The 21,358-nt window shown below is 39.3% G+C and overlaps 1 protein-coding gene across 11 annotated transcripts in view; it reads left to right on the forward strand.

Moving 5' to 3' along the window:
• The window catches only part of DACH1 (dachshund family transcription factor 1), a 561,137-nt gene that overhangs the window by 504,337 nt on the left and 35,442 nt on the right, over positions 1–21,358 (forward strand). For 6 of the 11 annotated variants that reach the window (XM_077297257.1, XM_077297261.1, XM_077297262.1 and 3 more), the window contains 4 exons: positions 724–871; positions 4,563–4,706; positions 7,712–7,780; positions 8,502–8,586. In XM_077297257.1, coding sequence (XP_077153372.1) covers positions 724–871; positions 4,563–4,706; positions 7,712–7,780; positions 8,502–8,566 — 426 coding nt within the window. In that variant the 3' untranslated portion in view covers positions 8,567–8,586. The remainder of the gene's footprint in view (positions 1–723; positions 872–4,562; positions 4,707–7,711; positions 7,781–8,501; positions 8,587–21,358) is intronic. The other 5 variants (XM_077297260.1, XM_077297263.1, XM_077297265.1 and 2 more) reach the window with 2 other exon arrangements.

Raw genomic sequence — 21,358 nt, forward strand, 5'->3', positions numbered from 1 at the left:
GATGACAGGTTCCCTTTAAGATTAGGCTATGTGAACTAGAATGGGAACTTCACATGAGTTGTACATAATGGGCCGAATTCATTCAAGCTTTCAAACTAGAATTCTCAGAGTTGCACCTAAATTTAGCGACTTTTGGTGTCATCATGTCAGTTTCTCCCAGCTCTACCAAAATGGGCAGAACAGGGCAGGAAGCGGGCGCGACAGTGGCATTACGTCGCAGGTCGAGAAATTCATGATGATCTTTGGCATTCCCTACACCAGAAATCTGGCTGGAGTGAGATTTCTGGCATAGCACTTGGAGGCACACACTACTCTTGAGAAACTTCAAATTTATGAAGACACATGCACCTCTTAATGAATCAAGAATGTCTGACTCCAACATGCCCCCTTTATCAACACCACTATGAACAATTCTGGTCTTGATGAATGGGGCCCAATGTCTTATTGTTTTCTTGCCTTTTGTATTTGATCCTGTGTTTTGCTGAAAAAAAATTACAATGAAAACTATATGTGTAAAGCCAGTATCGTTGTTCAGCGGCCCTCTTCTATTATCTTGCATTCCAAGTTATAGGTGGTAGCAAATTTTGTATTCCAGTGTGAGTGCAATAGTAATTTTCAAAGAGTATATATTTGGAATCTTTTTTTTTCATGCATTGTATAATCATCAGTGTCTGTATATTTCTGTTTTCAATATATTGACAGTAATGCTGATTTATTTTGCAGGGTTTGTTAAAGGTGGCAATAGATAATGCCCGAGCGCAAGAAAAACAGGTACAGATGGAAAAGACTGAGTTAAAGATGGAATTATTCAGGGAACGAGAAGTAAGGGAAACCCTAGAAAAACAATTAGCAGTAGAACAAAAGAACAGAGGTATTTGTTTATTTAAGTGTCTTATTTCTATGCTTACCTGTATAATTTGTATACACATATTATTTAAGGCCTTATCTGTATATGAAGATGGATATGTAATGTCTTAATGATAGAGAGAGAGCTGGTGATGGAAAAATTATTTGTAGAAGCACTCCTTACTATTTGAATTAAAGAAATCACACACAATACACTTTCAGATAAAATCAATTTTTAATATTTGATAGTTTTATGCAGTTTATATTTTTTTAGGGTACAAGCATATGAGATAATTGCTTAACAGCCAAGTCACAGCCACAATAAAGCTCTGCCATAATCTGCAGCCTTCTGGTAGATTGTTAAAAGTTGACTCATTATGTTTCATTTGTAGTGGCCTCATAATTTTGTGAGTAAGGCCTGGCCTAGATGGTCATGTTTTCTGTGTTTGTGCTTTAAAACAGATGAGAATGGTGTATGCTGAATTTTTTTTCCACAGCACCATGATCATATGACCTAGCACAGTGTTTCTCAACTCCAGTTCTCAAGACCCACCAAAAGGTAATATTTTCTGTAGTTCCTTAGTATTGCATAGGTGATGGAATTAATGCTTGAGCCAGTGATGAAATTATCACCTGTGCAACACTAAGGATATCCTGAAGACTTGACCTGTTGGTGGGTCTTGAGGACTGGAGAAACACTGCCCTAGCACATTGCCTACCTATCCAGCCTAAACTTGTAGAAACACCACCAGGCCTAGTAATCACTTTTATCCTCCCTGTATGTTCATATCTCTAAATTTGGAAATACCTATAGAAAAGTATCAATTTCTTGGAAGAACTGAGATGAATTTCTTCAAAAATTAACACACAATAAACCAACATTTTCATACCTTTGTCTATATTCTATGAATGAGATATACAGTGGTGTGTACAAGTTTGGGCACCCCTGGTCAAAATTACTGTTATTGTGAGCAAGTTGAAGATTAAGTGATCCCTAAAAGGCTAAAGTTAAAGATGACACATTTCCTTTGTATTTTAGTTAAAAACATATATATATATATATATATATATATATATATATATATATATATATATATAGTCATTTTCTTTTTTCAGTTTAAAAATTACAAAGAGGATAATAGACTAATGGAAAAGTTTGGGCACCCTTGCAGATTTGTGTGCTCAGATATCTTTGAACAAGGTTTCAGACTTTAATTAGCATGTTAGGGTTATGGCGTGATAATTATCATCGTTAGGAGAGGCCAAGTGATAAAAAATGTTATTTTATTTTTATATAAAAACCCAGTCTCCTCTAACCTTGTGCCAAAAAAGCAGCCTTGGGTTCTTCTAAGCAGCTGCCTAGCACTCTGGAAATGAAAATGGTAGAGGCTCACAAAGCAGGAGAAAGTTATAAGAAGATAGCAAAGCATTTTCAAGTTGCCCTTTCCTCAGTTCCAAATGTAATTATGAAATGGCAGTTCCAAGCACACTGGAGGTCAAGATAAAGTCTGAAAGACCAAGCAAAATTTCAGTGAGAGCTGCTCATAGGATTGTTAAAGAGGCAAATCAGAACCCCTGCTTGACTGCAGAAGACCTTCAGAAAGATTTATCAAACTTTGAAGTTACGGTATATTGTTCTACACTTTAGAGACACCTGCACAAATATGGCCTTCATGGAAGAGTCATCAGAAGAAAACCTTTCATACATTATCACCATCAAATTCTATGTTAGAAGCATGCAAAAGAACATCTAAACAAACCAGATGAAAACAAACAAGTCCTGTGACCCAGTGAGGTTAAAATGGAACTCTATGGCTACATTAATCAAAGGGGTTAATTAAACTTTTATATTTTTTTATTCTGTATAGGGAAAAAAGGGCACAAAATTTCAGGAAAAGAACATCTTGCCAACCATTAAGTACAGTATGAAGGTGGATCAATCATTCTTTGAGGTTGTGTTGCAGCCAATGGCACAGGGAACATTTCACGGAAGAGGGAAGAATGTATTCAATATTCAATTAAATGTCAGCAAATTATTGATGAAAACATAACATCATCGGTAAAAAAACACCTGAAGTTGAAAAGAGGATGGCTTCTGCAAATAGATAATGATCCTAAACACACATCAAAATCCACAACAGACTATGTCAAAAAGTGCAAGCTGAAGGTTTTACAATGGCCCTCACAGTCCCCTGAATCTCACCATAAATCTCTCCGAATTGGAATAATTTTCCAAGGAAGAATGACTGAAAATTCCAAAACAAGAACTGAAAGACTCTTGTCTAGCTACAAAAAGCATGTACAAGTTGTGATACTTTCAAAAGGGGGTTCTACTAGGTACTAAGTCTGCAGGATGCCCAAACCTTAGAATCAGTCCATTTTCCTTTTTGTAGTTTTTAAAATGTAAAATGAAAAGAAATTTTTTTTCCTGAAATACAAAGGACATTTGTCATCTTTGACTCTTTGGCCTTTTAGAAATCATTTCATCTTCAACTTGCTTAAGTGTTCACAATAACAGTAATTTTGACCAGGGGTGCCCAAACTTTACATACCACTGTGCATCATTTTATAAATTATTGATTGTTCAGATTGTACTTTTCTCTGTAAATAGTGGACGAGTGCACAATGGACAGTGGACAATCAGTATAGATGGCCAATCCTGTTCTGACTGACAATGATATGTGAAATGCACTTACTATGTCTAGAGATCAAAATCACATTTCTATCATCTACTTAGTAACTTTAAAAACATTTTCTAACATGCAAGACAAGGCACTGGTCTAGTCACTCAGAGATTAATGCTAATAAATGCCTGTACTGAGATCCAAATTATTGCAAGCCTTTATTAATGTTAATTGCCCAGTGTATATCTGCAAAATGATCAATGAAGAACATCAATAAAATAATTAAAGACGATTGATTTGCATAAAACTGATCACTGTTATGTCTGACTAATATCGTTGAGTTCTAACATGCAAACAAATGGTCTTTCTTTGACTTTTCCCTACAATACTATATTACTTATATGACTTAGTAACCAATTATATTATTTTTATGATAATAGAATAGGTGTACATTTCCAATATATCTAAGGCATCAGGTCCGACTCAGCAAATTTATTTAGTAACACATCCAACATGTTAAAACATACCTGTGATCAGTTAGCAACCTATTCCGGTCATTAGTTTTACATTAGATGTTTAATACAGGTGATATTTATGGGAAGAAAGTAAAAATATTCTGGTCAGGTAGATAATCAGTCCAAAAGGTAGAAGAGTTAGAGCCATCTTGATCCTCTTTGGAGAAGTCACAACACTGTACTGTCTGATTGGTTGGTGGCCACCCAGTTAGGTGCAAAAATATGTTATATTTATTTCTATGTTTCAGTATCGCTGATATACTAGTTGATTTACCATACATTTCACATTAGGATGCATTTATTGAAGAATTTGCAAGTTTCCTTACAGTTATTAAATATTAAAATAGAAAACTGAATTATTATATTATATGTACCAACGTACTTTTTAATCGACGGATCAGTAAAAATAATTTGCAGATGTTTTAAATGTTATAATTTCTAAATAAAAAGTATTTTATGTGAAGTGCAAGTTAAAGTATTTTCTGTATTCTTAGAATGTGATTGCAATACTATAGATATGACCAAAACAAGACTAGGACAGTCATCACAATAATTAAATGGATGTTTTCTGTTTCAGCAATAATTCAAAAAAGACTTAAGAAAGAGAAGAAAGCGAAAAGGAAATTACAAGAAGCTTTGGAATTTGAGACAAAACGAAGAGAGCAAGCAGAGCAGGCACTCAAACAAGCAGCATCCTCAGAAGGACTTCGAGTCCTTAATGGTAAGACCAATAATTGACCTGAAGCAATAGTGTCATCTGTAAGGCACATTGTTTTTGCTACAATGCTACCAAACCTGATGTTGTTAGCTAAATTTCAGTGTATTTGGTGGAAATAATGAGTGCGATTGAACAATGTAAAAGCATGTGGGACATGTAGCTCAACAATAATACGTCATACCAGTAGTTACTATGAGCCGGCGGGCATTCCTGTTATCCTGGTCACATTAAATGTTGATGGAAATGATGGACAAGGCAAGTGTGCATGTGCCTGGAGATTTGGGAGAGATACCTGTTAGCCAAATGAGTGTTTAGCCAACAGTACAGATGATCAAATCGATTCATTCCAGGTCAAAATCGAATTCCTGTCATATTTTATGAAATTTGCAGGTACTTGCAAATTTGAACAAATTGCCATCTGATTCATGCAAATTGCCAAAAAAAACCCCACCATTTTACAGAAGATTACATCAGCCACATACGACTGACATAACCTCAGGTTCGACCAGGTTTCCCCATAATGCCTTGTAGCTATCACATCACATGGTATAGCACAGCTAATTAGGAGGACCTATCATAGACTATATGAAAGTCTAAGCAGGGAATGCAGCAACTAATATAAGGATGATTTTAGGATAGCTAGAGTTTCTCAGAGTTGACAGTTCAGCAATAGAGACAGGATGAAAAATCCTTTAAATATTGGACACATATTCTAGACAGTAATATGCTGAATAACTGCAAGAGTGAAGAAAATTAGAGTATTAGTCTGTGAATAATGCAGAAACTCAATTGATAGGGGGAGAGATCGATAAGAGAGGTGCTATTAGAAGTATTACTAATATCTGCCCTGCTGCCTTTGAATTACACTACCGTATATACTCGAGTATAAGCCGACCTGAGTATAAGCCGAGACCCCTAATTTTGCCACAAAAAAACTGGGAAAACTTATTGACTCAAGTATAAGCCTAGGGTAGGAAATGCAGCAGCTACTGGTAAATTTCAAAAATAAAAATAGATACCAATGAAAGTAAAATTGATTGAGACATCAGTAGGTTAAGTGTTAAAGTGTGCCACATATAATGCTCCATACAGTTCATTATGGCCCCATAAGATGCTCTATATAGCATTGTGCCCATGTAATGCTCCATACAGTTCATTATGGCCCCATAGATGCTCCATATAACAATGTCCACATATAATGCTCCATACAGTTCATTATGGCCCCAGGCCCCTTAGATGCTCCATATACAAATATGCCCCATATAATGCTCCATACAGTTCATTATGGCCCCATAAGATGCTCTATATAAAAATGTGCCACATGTAATTCTGCTGCAATAAAAAAAAATGACATACCTCTCATCGCTCACCCGCTGCTCCTCAGCGTCCCGTCTCTCCGCAGTGACTGTTCAGGCAGATGGCGGCACGCACACTAATACGTTATCGCGCCCTATGACCTGAATAGTCACTGCAGAGGATGCGGAAGACGGAGCGACGCTGGAACGAGGGACAGGTGAATATGAAATACTCACCTGCTCCCGGCGCAGTCCCTGGCAGCTTCTCCTGGACAGATGGTCTCCGGGATCCGGCAAATTCTTCCTCTGTTGTACTGGTACCGCTCATTACAGTAATGAATATGCGGCTCCACCCCTATGAGAGTGGAGTCCATATTCTTTACTTTAATGAGTGGTACCACATGACTGCTGAACAGAGGAAGAAGCTGCCGGAGACCATGGGACATGCAGGGACCGTGCCAGGAGCGCCAGGAGCAAGTGAGTATGTGACAGTCGTCGCTCCCCCTCACCAGCTGACCCCCCCCCCCCCCCCGCCGACTGTGACTCGAGTATAAGCTGAGAGGGGCACTTTCAGCCCCAAAAAATGGGCTTAAAATCTCAGCTTATACTCGAGTATATACGGTACACAATTTTTTCATTCTTAATGCACTAAAAATCAGAAGTAAGACGGCAGAATCGTTGTAACAGAAAATACCTGATATTTATGTCAGACAGTGTGCATGTAAGTCACAGGCGACTGTACTTAGCTTTTGCTTTTCTTGTGCAACGTTTTTTTAAGGGGGAAATAATAGCTTTTTTTAATGCAAAAGAAGAATCCCCCAAATCCCAACATTTGACTGTGACTGCCTACTGCATGATAAATACAATTTCTTTTTTCACAAATCACTGTACGTGCCACAATAAAGGGCACTTTTGCGGGTGCTGTCCTTTTGGACATGTTCCTAGCTTACATTTATTGGTATGTTTCTTTGGGAAGAGGGTTAAATTAGAAAAGTAAAAAAAGAAAAGGAATATGGTGAGAAAGAACAGAAGAGACACAAGTAGCAGAGTGCCCCATTTTCTTGTTTTAGGCAAATCATATGCACATAAAGTGCATAAAAATATTATTTTCCAATAGTCACCGTAAGATCAAAAAAATCCAATATGTAACTAATCAAATAATTCTAGTTAAATCATAGTAAAATATAAAACAAATAAAAAAATAAATAAATATAACATGTACACTGGAGCAATTTAGAAGAATGCAGATGTTGATATACATATAAAATTAATTGTAATATTTTATTTTTTATTGTTTTTTTATAGCATTAACATATACTTTATTGTTGTCATTGTGTAATTCTTTTTTTTTAGATATATTTAGCCCCATGCCTGCATCTTTTATTTTTATCATAAAAAAGTAAAATTTTACAATGGGTGCAAACTGTAATTCTGCTAACGTAGGACATCAGCGGCCAAAAAAGGAAATATAGATTTCAGAATTAAATTGAAAAAAAAAACTCCTATCATTGTTCAAAGATATAAAATAAATGAATAAGATAATGGTGTCACTGATAGCCTCTATTGCATGAAGGTTAGAGGAATAGAGTGAGTTATATGGTGTCACAGAAAAGTAAATATACCTTATGTGCCATGGTCTTAGTGTGCACACAGTAGGTTAAATCCGGCTGTATTTCAGCTGCTAATGTCATTCATTTTTGTCTCTGCTTTCAGAGGCTTTGACCCCGGAGATAGAATCTGACCGCAATGGGGCCAGAACAGATGCTGAAAGGACAATACAAGGTAAGATGTGCAAAATCCATAAATCTAGGTTTTTGCATTTGACTGTTCTCTTGTTATAGTATGCTATTCAACCATGCAGCTCACCATCTGGCTGGAATGAACACAAGGTCACATTTGCACTGCTGCTTATTACAGTAAATTAATTTGGTTATGTTTAAAATAACAGGTAATGGGTCAGCTCCAGCGCACACAATGTAAAATCATATCTTCTATTATCAGGTGTTTAGTTTATAACTAAGGGAAGAGGATACTATTTTTCTGAATGTTATTGCAGAATATAAGAGAAATCTTACTGTTTGTATAGCTGTTTTGCAATGTTTGCCCCATATCCTCTTCCAGTGATTTTGTTGTTAGTGTATTTTATAAAACACAAATATGTTGAACTACAACCCCAAAGTTTTTATTCATTTTTGATGTATCCCTATAGACTTCAATGGCCACTGTTGAAAGTAGGATATGCTTCCACCATTCTGTCCAGCTTCTCCTTTCCTCCGATGCATATCATCCTCTTTGGGCATATTCATTCTGTGCATAGGCCACAGGTGACGCAATTTGTAATGTCATGACATGTGTTGTTATTTCTAAAGCCTATTTGTCACCTCAAGCCCTGGTGAAAATGCACGCACCATGCCCAAAGAGGATTTCGAGAGAGGGAAAAGGATGTGGGCAGGGAAGTTGGGAAAGATAAGCAGTGAGTATCATATTTTTAACCTCTTTTCAGCCTTTGACATTTCAAAACAATGGTGGTTGGCCAGCTGTCATTTTGCCGGATTCAAAAGAACCTGAAGTTTTTGATAAAATTCGAGGTAAATTCAACTTTTCCTTGAACTAAGTTGCTTATGTCTATGACATTTTTCTTTAAATAGGATGTCCCCAGATAACACTTTTCATTACGTTCTGTTAGAATATATGGACATCATAAAAAATGTCTTATGCTAAGGTCCCCTAATTTGACCAGGGTTGAAAGCTATTACAATAAGCTTGGCTTGACTTATTACTTCTGAACTAAGTGATACAATAAAAATGTGTTGTACTCTGCTACTTCCCAGATATGGATGATTCCTGGGGTGGTCTAAGTTCCTGCATTTAGGTAAAATAAACACTCTTAAGGATTTTTATGATTTTGATATTTTTGAGGTCACTGAGCTGCAGCATCTACACAGTGTGCGGAGGTGTGGTGTCCCATCCTACACCGCGGTGAGAGTTGAAAACACAAAAAAGCACAGTAAAACCAAAAACACTCTGTTGCAAAAAAAAATCACAGTGGACAGCAAGTGCTAGTAAAAAGATGGAAAAAACAGGGTATTTGGTTGATACGTTTTTTGCAAAAAATGTATATTAAGCCGCTCTACCAATCGCCAAGGTATACCCATATCAGAGCAGTCCTAACTAATGTATGTAATCCCTATCTGATGTATTTAAAACCTGGTCATATGTACAATACCTGTATGAGCAGGATACAGAAAAGGAATGTCCATGTGGACACGCTGGACAGAACGGCTCCTGTGCGCACAGCTCAAAAAAAGAGGAGTGGAGGCCTCCCCATTCTTGTGGAAACAAGAAAACAATTATGTAAAACCAGAACACATGAGCTGCGTGCACAGTGAACAAGCCAGTAGAGACATCTTCACACCACCAAGAGACTTGAAAACACAAAAAAGCACAGTAAAACCAAAAACACTCTGTTGCAAAAAAAATCACAGTGGACAGCAAGTGCTTGTAAAAAGATGGAAAAAACAGGGTATTTGGTTGATACATTTTTTGCAAAAAATGTATATTAAGCCGCTCTACCAATCGCCAATGTATACCCATATTAGAGCAGTCCTAACTAATGTATGTAATCCCTATCTGATGTATTTAAAACCTGGTCATTTGTAGAGTACCTGTATGAGCAGGATACAGAAAAGGAATGTCCATGTGGACACGCTGGACAGAACGGCTCCTGTGCGCACAGCTCAAAAAAAGAGGGGTGGAGGCCTCCCCAGTCTTGTGGAAACAAGAAAACCGCGGTGAGAGTACAGAGTGTCAGACTCACTCTAATCTAATACTGATCACCAAGCTTATGGTTCAGTCATCAATACCTAAATCTTGGACAATCCGGGGTATTATATAAAACAAGGATGCATAGTATGCTGAATGATAAATCTCCAAAAATAAAAGGCATCCAACAGTTATGGTTCAGTGATTAAACTCTTCTTATGATGCCCCAAGGCTTGTAAATAATGTGGTGAGCATGCCCTACCCACATCAGTACTGTAACTATTATGCAGAAAATCAACCTATAAACTGCATGAATTGTTGCTTACTTGGAGTCATCTGGGCATTGCTGGAGAGCCAAGGTATCCCTGCTCTTACCACACCAACATCTCTCTGGTTGATATCTCAATGTGCTTCAGAGGTCACCACCAGCTGAAATGAGATCCTGCACATGCTCTGTTCACGTGTACACTCTGGGCATGTGTAGTGAAGTCATCAGTACATTCTTGGCTTTATCTGCACAATGCACATTTATGAGATCCTGCAGGGCTTAGAACAATGCATGTGTGGGATTTCTACTAAGCTAATATTGATGTAAGAATTTCAATGTCAGGGGTAACTGCAGGGATAATGTGTCTCCTCTGCCGTTCAGAACTATTGTGATGTCTTCACATAAGCGATTAGCATTCAGCGTAGTCCGTTTTATTTATTTATGTTTACTACACATTTTATAAGCCTTAATGTTGCATTTTAGTTACTGAAAATCTGCTGAAAGGTTTCCTTTAATTGAACTTCCCATGAACATCTTTACATGTGGAAGTCAATTAATGGATTTACTTTTCATGATTATTTTGAGATAAGCCTGCACAAACCTTATTAATAATGTTAATGGTTTGCATTAGGGTGTAAATTAAAATAATATTTATTATGGTGCTGAAATAAATTCCAATGTCCAAGTCATAGATTTTTTTACTGTTTCTCATGCTTGCTAAAAAACATAATTGTAAATCAGTAACTTTACCATCAGAGAGCTTTGATATTCTGTGACTGAATATTGATCACACTTGACTGACAAGGAAATATGTTATCTGTGTATTCAGATGAAAGGAAATGAAAAAACAAGGACTTTTTTGTATTTTTGTTATATAAATATTTGAGTACAACCGAATATTGAAAAAGACCACATTCTTTGTAATCAGAAAACTATGTAACCTTCCTACATTTAAAGTCGCATAGACATGGCAGAGTTGTGTGTGGAAGACTTTACAGGGCACACAAGACTCTTTGCTGACATAGTGTTCCTTGAAACGATGTATGTTGTAACTATTCTTACCTAAAGGCATGATTCCATATTATCATGTCTCTTGAAACATGAAAAAATAATGTGTATCACATATGGTAAGAGAGATTTTTAAGTACGGTATATGAATACACTTTTAGGGCTTGTTCTCTCAGTACCAGCTGTGGAAGATCGGCTTATTTATCTGTTCTTCAAGGTCGACACAGGCACACGTGTGGTTAAAGTCTCTGGGTGGTTTATTGCATCATAAACCAAAAACACAAACTGGTTACAGAAAAACAGCCCGTCTAGCTCAAAAGAAAGTAAATAGTTCATACAAAGTCCTGCCCAGTACTTCTGGGACAACATATATGGCAACTCTTGCAGGAGCTAGCAGTCTGGAGGCTTCCTTCCTCCATACTACGCCCAGACAGAGAAAAAAAATTGTTGATCATTTAACTCCCTCCAGGCACACCCTGGAGGTCGAGATATGGTGGGTAAGCGTCCTGCCCATCTCTGACCTACCCACCGTAAAAGCCATGCCCATATAGCGACTGGATTGCTCTCAGCACATATCATGCTGGAGAAAACACTTTTGGCTTTCACATTATGCAGAAAAGCAACCTTTGTGACACATATCTCCCCTCATGTATGGCACCAGTGACCATGTCACACAGCATAGTGAATGAGGTTTCTGAAATCTCATGCACATGTTGCTTATTTTTCCTTGTAGATTTTAAACTTCTAATAAATACCAACATTAGGGTCACAGGAGGTCACTTTATGCATAAATACATCACGGGAGATATGCCTTTAGAATACCAAATACTAGCCAACAAATTATAAAGAACTGCTAAGTATCTAAAAATATATACTATATATTAATTTTTATTAAAGACACATTGAACTAAAGTATAGTTAAGATAAGGCATCTAAAAGCAGGACTAGAGAACACCGGACAGGATAAGTATAGAGCCCACATACAGTTAAGTCCATATATATTTGGACAGAGACAACATTTTTCTAATTTTGGTTATAGACATTACCACAATGAATTTTAAACAAAACAATTCAGATGCAGTTGAAGTTCAGACTTTCAGCTTTCATTTGAGGGTATCCACATTCAAATTGGATGAAGGGTTTAGGAGTTTCAGCTCCTTAAAGATAAAGTACCTAAACTTATTGGTCTCAGCTTCCTTGATACCGATTGGCACAGGATTTCCTATCCAATCAGTGGCGTGGAAAGTACAGGCATGGAAAACAAGAAGCCCTTCTGTTATAAGCAGCAAATCCACCATTCTAATATGAAGGGTGGAATTTAGATTTGTGCTATTGGGCCCCATCTTCTTCCTTCCTGACCTGTAAAAAACCCACCAATAATACATTTCTATGACTGTTAGATACATTATAATGCAACTCAGGATTGATTTATATGCTAACCATAACATTATAATTAACACTCTTCAGTAGCTTTGCCAAGTTAGAGCCAGTCTCACTCCTGGAAAAGAGATATTTTAATGTCAAACTGAAGTCAAATGGTACATTGTGTTATCTCGCACTGCATTAATATGTTGATAAAGCAGTATAGCACAATATTTTTTCTATTATTATTTCAAATATTCAAACTATATTAATGAGAACATCATTTTGGAGAACTAATTATTTCTATTTGTCTTGTGTCACACTTTCTAATTCCCCTATATTAGAACAGCCAAAGCAAATTAATTGCTTTTCCAGCAGTTGAACCTCAGCCAAGAATGAGCTCACGTTCTCATTCTGCTTACTTCTTTCTAGGACTGTATTGTGCTAGACATCCCCCTTAATAGAGAGCATGGTCTGGAGAATACCTTTCCTCACGTTCTGTATTGCCTTGCACTTGATGAAATGTATATACGTTTAAGTGACCCACTAGGAAAGATAAAGTTCTTAGCTGCGAGATTACACATCAAAACAGTTAAAGTGAAATTAAAATTAAATGAATGAATCTCAGTGAAGCAAAAAAAGCAGTAATTAATGGTTCCCTTAATTGTCTTCATAAAATATTTGCATGGGTCTAATTTGCATAATTTGCATGTATTAATTAATCTTTCAAAGGAATTTTGTGCTGAGAGAAGCCAAAAAATCTCTTTGTTTTATTTAACATCTAATGAAATATTTATCTTCTTTAATGAACTTCTCATCTTCATTAAAATAAAAATTGTGCAACTTTGTGTGTTTTAAATGTTTTTATAATTGAAGTCTTCTCAAAAACCTCTTTAAGCTTCAAATGTCGACAGAACAAACATATTATCATGCTTTCTGCACCATTTCACTCCAGCTTACAGTATACAACTGTTTATTTTTGTTTTGATACAATTTCATTTTGGGAATATTCAAAATGGCACTTGTTTTTAAGCAGAAGTTTCTTTTCCTTCTAGGGCAATTTAGCAGGTTACTAATGTTGTAGATATTGATAAACTGTTGAGAAACAAATATTCACTTCCACCAATCGATAATTTCAATATTTGTATATTTCGATTATAATGCATTATTTATACATATCCCAGATAGCTGCTGACACAATGCTGTTTTACCCAGTAGCTCTCTCATGACTCTCTTATACATGCATACGCTCAATATGGTTGATATTCATATGATTTCAATGGGGGGCGCAGAAAGATGCTCCTAGACACTGTTGTCAGTGGCTTATCTAGGAAGAAAACAAAATAATAGCACATTTAAGTTCCAATTTTCCAACCCTTCTCTAATCTGTCATGTTTGGGGTAGAGATAGGAGACCCCCATACAGTTAAATTGGGCTGATTTTAATTTGTATGAGGGTCCTTAACAATGACATCTAAATAAATCTTCTACATTTACAACACTAATAAAATCTTAAACCATCGACTAATCCTATAATATCTTCCAGTCTATTTATCTATGCCTGTTCAATCCGTATTCTACATTTTTTTAATTGATATATTTTTTTAATTGATATTTCCTGCTCCGATCTTTATTCTTAAACTTGCCATTCCCAGTAAAATATCTAGCAGGATTAAGCAGATGGAAAGAATTTAAAATTAAATAATAAGTTAACATTTAAAACTGTGACACTTTGCAAATCACTTTATTGGGTGATTTGTCTTCAGTCCTGTAAAAAATGCATGTGAGTGATTCCCAAACCCCAGCTTTTCCCCAGTCTATTTGCTCACTTTACTTGTGTTGATAACAGAACATACTCATTTGGAGTACAGATGATGGCTGTGAAAGGGTTATTAGCTGTCTTCTCTTTTGAGTGTAGTGCAGGACAATCTCCTGCAGCAGCTCTCCCCAGAATTAGTAAAACAGACATGCTGAGCACACCCTTTCACTGCCATCATCTGTACTCCAAATGTGTATATTCTGATGTCAATGCACCTGATGGCAGACAATTAGACTGGGGAAAAGCAGGGGTTTGAAAGCCACTTACTTAATTTTTTTTACTGAAATGAAAATAAATCCCCTAATAAAGGGATCTGCAAAGCTTCACAACTTTCCATGTTTGAAAAAAAATAAAATAAATGAAAGTTTAATTACTCTTTAAGTAAAATTTGTTGGAGGTGATTTATCTAGACGTAAAATGTATTATTATACTAACTATTTTATGCTTAAACTAATTTATTTGTAGGTTGAGAAGTAATGATTGATATGGGTAGAGTGTTTTCAGACTATTGCATTGACCCCATATGCATATTTTTTGCATCTCTGGTTTCCCTGTTATTGGATTGGATGTTGGCCGTTACAGACAGAATTAATTTACCGGTTAACCAGCAGATTTTACACAGCCAAGTCCTATGACTGCAGCAAATTGTTATATGAACTTACCTACTACAGCGACATAATCTTAATATATGCTTACCTTGTAATGTCTTCACATCCTGTTCCAGATCCCAGAATTCCAAGTGGCAGAAGTTCACCGACCGCCATATTGGGACACCCCAGTGATGGGTGTCTCAATATGGAAACTGATGGTGGTACCAGCCTCTTGCGCGGTACCACCAGTGGAACACCATTGCACCACACACGCACACTGTTTACGCTGTGTGCACAACACACACACACACAAATACACACTGTATATGCCGTATGCACCACACAGAGACACACACACACACTGTATATGGTGTATGCAGCCTCTTGCGCGGTACCACCAGCATAACACCGTCGCTAACACACCGGTTGATCCCGCCGGCAATTGCCCTACATGTCTACAGGCAGAGGAAGCCGGTCACATTAAAGGGGTTTTCTCACGGACAAAAGTTCATTTTAAAAATCGTTTGTGTCTGACCGTGTACGGAGCATACCACATCTCCTGGGCAGGAAAGGAAGCAAAAGATAATACTGACATTACAGCAGGGGATCACAGTGGATTTCTTTTGTCAGGCAAAATATTTCACTGACTATTTTTAAAAAATATTTTGCTTCCTCCCCTGCCCAGGAGCTGTGGCATGCTCTGTACACGGTCAGACACAGACAATTTTTAAAATGAACTTTTGTTCGTGGGAAAACCCCTTTAACCCCTTAGTGACAGAGCCAATTTGGTACTTAATGACCGAGCCAATTTTTACAATTCTGACCAGTGTCACTTTATGAGGTTATAACTCTGGAACGCTTTATCGGATCCCGCTGATTCTGAGATTGTTTTTTCGTGACATGTTGTACTTCAAGTTAGTGGTAACACTACTACTGGTCTACTTTACATCAGCACAATTTTGGAAACAATTTTTTTTTTTGTTAGGGAGTTATATGTTAGGGAGTTATTTGTTAGGGAGTTGACCAGCAATTTCTCATTTTTACAACACCATGTTTTTTTTAGGGACCACATCACCTTTGAAGTGATTTTGAGGGGTCTATATGATAGAAAATAACCAAGTGTGACACCATTCTAAAAACTGCACCCCTCAAGCTGCTCAAAACCACATTCAAGAAGTTTATTAACCCTTTACGTACTTCACAGGAACTAAAACAATGTGGAAGAAAAAAATGAACATTTTACTTTTTTTTGCAAACATTTTACTTCAGAACCATTTTTTTTAATTTTCACAAGTGTAAAAACAGAAATTTAACCACAAATTTTGTTGTGCAATTTTTCCTGAGTACGCCGATACCCCATATGTGGAGGTAAACCACTGTTTGGGCGCACCGCAGAGCTTGGAAGTGAAGGAGCACCGTTTGACTGTTTCAATGCAGAATTGGCTGGAATTGAGATCGGACGCCATGTCGCGTTTGGAGAGCCCCTAATGTGCCTAAACAGTGGAAACCCCCCACAAGTGACACCATTTTGGAAACTAGACCCCCCAAGGAACTTATCTAGATGTGTGGTGAGCACTTTGAACCCCCAAGTGCTTCACAGAAGTTTATAACGTAGAGCCGTGAAAATAAAAAATCGCATTTGTTTTCACAAAAATGATTTTTTCGCCCACAAATTCTTATTTTCACAAGGGTAACAGGAGAAATTAGACCACAAAAGTTGTTGTGCAATTTCTCCTGAGTACGTCGATACCCCATATGTGGAGGTAAACCACTGTTTGGGCGCACCGCAGAGCTTGGAAGTGAAGGAGCACCGTTTGACTTTTTCAATGCAGAATTGGCTGGAATTGAGATCGGATGCCATGTCGCGTTTGGAGAGTCCCTGATGTGCCTAAACAGTGGAAACCCCCCACAAGTGATACCATTTTGGAAACTAGACCCCCCAAGGAACTTATCTAGATGTGTGGTGAGCACTTTGAACCCCCAAGTGCTTCACAGAAGTTTATAACGTAGAGCCGTGAAAATAAAAAATCTCATTTTTTCTACAAAAATGATCTTTTTGCCCCCAAATTTTTATTTTCACAAGGGTAGCAGGAGAAATTAGACCACAAAAGTTGTTGTGCAATTTCTCCTGAGTACGTCGATACCCCATATATGGGGGTAAACCACTGTTTGGGCGCACCGCAGAGCTTGGAAGAGAAGGAGTGTCGTTTTACTTTTTCAATGTAGAATTGGCTGGAATTGAGATCGGACGCCATGTCACGTTTGGAGAGCCGCTGATGTGCCTAAACAGTAGAGACCCCCCACATATGACACCATTTTGGAAACTAGACCCCTTAAGGAACTTATCTAGATGTGTGGTGAGCACTTTAAACCCCCAGGTGCTTCACAGAAGTTTATAACGTAGAGCCGTGAAAATAAAAAAATCGCATTTTTTCTACAAAAATGATCTTTTTGCCTCCAAATTTTTATTTTACCAACAGGAGAAAATGGACCCCAGAAGCTGTTGTACAATTTGTCTTGAGTACGCCGACACCCCATATGTGGGGGTAAACCACTGTTTGGGCGCATGGCTGAGCTCGGAAGCAAAGGAGCGCCATTTGACTTTTCAATGCAAAATTGACTGGAATTGAGATTGGACGCCATGTCGCGTTTGGAGAGCCCCTGATGTGCCTAAACAGCAGAAACCCCCCAAAAGTGACCCCATTTTGGAAACTAGACCCCCCATGGAACTTATCTAGATGTGTAGTGAGAACTTTGAATGCCCAAGTGCATCACAGAAGTTTATAATGCAGAGTCGTGAAAATAAAAAATATATATTTTTTAACAATAAAGATTTTTTAGCCCCCAAGTTTTTATTTTCACAAGGGTAACAAGAGAAATTGGACCCCAAAAGTTGTTGTCCAATTTGTCCTGAGTATGCTGGTACCCCATATGTGGGGGTAAACCACTGTTTGGGCGCATGGCAGAGCTCGGAAGGGAAGGAGTGCCATTTTGGAATGCAGACTTTGATAGAATTGTCTGCGGGCGTTATGTTGCCTTTGCAGACCCCTAATGTACCTAAACAGTAGAAACCCCCAACAAGTGACCCCATTTTGGAAAATAGACCCCCCAAGGAACTTATCTAGATATGTGGTGAGAACTTTGAATGCCCAAGTGCTTCACAGAAGTTTATAATGCAGAGTAGTGAAAATAAAAAATATTTTTTTTTCCCACAAAAAAGATTTTTTTAGCCCCCAAATTTTTATTTTCACAAGGGTAACAAGAGAAATTGGACCCCAAAAGTTGTTGTCCAATTTGTCCTGAGTATGCTGGTACCCCATATGTGGGGGTAAACCACTGTTTGGGCGCACGGCAGAGCTCGGAAGGGAAGGAGCGCCATTTTGCAATGCAGACTTTGATAGAATTGTCTGCGGGCGTTATGTTGCGTTTGCAGACCCCTAATGTACCTAAACAGTAGAAACCCCCACAAGTGACCAAATTTTGGAAACTAGACCCCCTAAGGAACTTATCTAGATATGTGGTGAGAACTTTGAAAGCTCAAGTGCTTCACAGAAATTTATAATGCAGAGTAGTGAAAATAAAAAAATATATTTTTTTCCAACAAAAAAGATTTTTAGCCCCCAAGTTTTTATTTTCACAAGGGTAACAGGAGAAATTGGACCCCAAAAGTTGTTGTCCAATTTATCCCGAGTACGCTGATGCCCCATATGTGGGGGTAAACCACTGTTTGGGCGCACGGCAGAGCTCAGAAGGGAGGGAGTACCATTTGACTTTTTTAGCGCAAAATTGGCTGTCGTGTTTGGAGACCCCCTGATGTACCTAAACAGTGGAAACCCCCCAATTCTAACTCCAACCCTAACCCCAACACAGCCCTAACCCTAATCTCAACCCGATCCATAATCCTAATCACAACCCTAACGATAATCACAACCCTAACCCCAAAACAGCCCTAATCTCAACCCTAACCATAACCCTAATCAAAACCCTAAATCCAACACACCCCTAACCCTAATCCCAACCCTAACCCTAATCCCAACCCTAATCCCAAACGTAACACTAATCCCAACCCTAATCCAAACCCTAACCCTAATCCCAACTCTAACCCTAACTTTAGCCCCAACCCTAACTTTAGCCCCAACCCTAACCATAACTTTAGCCCCCGTCGTCACAAAAAAAGTTCAATGTAACCTTTTTTTTGTATGTCGCGTCCGCCATTTCCGCGGATGCGTGGCCGTAACTCTGCCCCCTCCTCCCCAGGACATAGACTGGGCAGCGGATGCGTTGAAAAACTGCATCCGCTGCCCACGTTGTGCACAATTTTCACAACGTGCGTCGGTACATCGGGCCGACGCATTGCGACCGCCCCGTACCGACGCAAGTGTGAAAGAAGCCTTAGGCTACTTTCAGACATAGCGCATTTTTGAGCGCTATTTTGCGGGCGCTTTTCAAAAATGCGCAATGTCATTTTCATCTGCCGGCAAAGTGAATGAGAAATTCACTTTGCCGTTCAGACACACCGCAAAAAAACGCGGCGCTTTTGTCTGCAAACACGCCGGCGTAAAAAGAATTGACATGTCAATTCTTTACGCAGCAGCGTGTCTGCGTATCCCCCTAGGGCCCCATATTACCTTCCACACACAGCGCCTTTGTCCTGGGTGTCGGCGTCTTTGTACGGAGGGGTTGACACCCAGGACCGGACGTGACGTCGGACAGGAAGAGGGAAGCCCCCGCCCCCCAGTGAAGCAGCATGGAGTCCTTCTGTGTGTGTGTGTGTGCGTGTGTGTGCGTGTGTGTGCGTGTGTGTGCGTGTGTGTGTCCCCATGCGACGCTAGTGCCACCATTGTGCTAAGTCGCCGTATGGGACTACTACTCCCATCCGGTATTAGGATGGGAGAGTTGTCCCTGTGTCCGGCGACTTAGCACAATTGTAAAGTTACACAAAACACCTACACACAATACACATACATGACACACAGTACATACAACATATAACACAGAGTATATACTCACCAACAGCACACTTGTAGGCGAAGCCCTCGATCCTCCAGGAAAAAATCCAAAAATAATAAACCAAATTCATACTCCCTGTCCGCAGAATCCATAAAACGAGTGTCCCACGCCGATCGGCTGCTCTCCGGCGATACACTGCCAGGAGCGAAGCTCCTAGCAGTGTATCGCGTACTGTTCCGGAGTTCAATGACTCCGGCGTCTCGGTTAACAGCAGTACAGCTGCGTTGAACTTTCCCACGCAGCACTGCCGTTAAGCGAGAGTGCCGGGGTCAATGACCGCCGGTAAACTCGCTCGCGCATGCGCAGTGACACACCGACAGGAACTATGGCTCCTGTCAGTGTGTTGCTGCAGCCGTGGAGAGCAGACATATCTCTGGATGTGTCTGTTCTCCATGGAAAATCTTGATACGTGGCACTTAAATATGTGGCAATTAAATACGTGACACGTGGCACTTACACGTGATACGTGTCACTTAAATACGTGGCACTGAAATACGTGATACGTGGCACTTTGATACGTGGCACGTGTCACTTAAATACGTGGCACTGAAATATGTGGCACGTGGCACTTTGATACGTGGCACGTGGCACTTTGATAGGTGGCACGTGGCACTTTGATAGGTGGCACGTGGCACTTTGATACGTGGCACTGAAATATGTGGCACGTGGCACTTTGATACGTGGCACGTGTCACTTAAATACGTGGCACTGAAATATGTGGCACGTGGCACTTTGATACGTGGCACGTGTCTCTTAAATATGTGGCACGTGGCACTGAAAGATGTGGCACGTGGCACTTTGATACGTGGCACGTGGCACTTTGATACGTGGCACGTGGCACTGAAATATGTGGCACGTGGCACTTTGATACGTGGCACGTGGCACTTTGATACGTGGCACGTGGCACTTTGATACGTGGCACGTGGCACTTTGATACGTGGCACTGAAATATGTGGCACGTGGCACTTTGATACGTGGCACGTGTCACTTAAATACGTGGCACGTGGCACTGAAATATGTGGGACACGTCGCACAAAAAAGTTACATGTAGTTTTTTTTGTGTCGACGGTCCGCCGAAGCACGACGCATCCGTCGCACGACGGATGCGACATGTGGCAATCCGTCGCAATGCGTCGCTAATGCAAGCCAATGGAGAAAAAACGCATCCTGCAAGCACTTTTGCAGGATGCGTTTTTTCTCCAACGACGCATTGCGACGGAAGCCAAAAAACGCTAGTGTGAAAGTAGCCTAACCCTAACCCTAGCCCTAACCCTAACCCTAAATTTAGCCCCAACCCTAACCCTAACCCTAACCCTAATTTTAGCCCCAACTTGTCTTCTCCTGCCGGCCGGCAGATGGCAGCAGATGGCGGGCGCACTGCGCATGCGCCCGCCATGATGAAAAAGCCGGCTGGCAGGAGAAGACAGAAGAGGACCCAGGGACCCCGGGTGAGTATGATAGGGTCCCCGAATCCCCCTATTTCTCTGTCCTCTGATGTGCGATCACATCAGAGGACAGAGAAATAACTGATCGCTTTTTTTT

Source organism: Ranitomeya variabilis, chromosome 3, assembly GCF_051348905.1.
Source record: "Ranitomeya variabilis isolate aRanVar5 chromosome 3, aRanVar5.hap1, whole genome shotgun sequence".
Lineage (NCBI taxonomy): Eukaryota > Metazoa > Chordata > Amphibia > Anura > Dendrobatidae > Ranitomeya > Ranitomeya variabilis.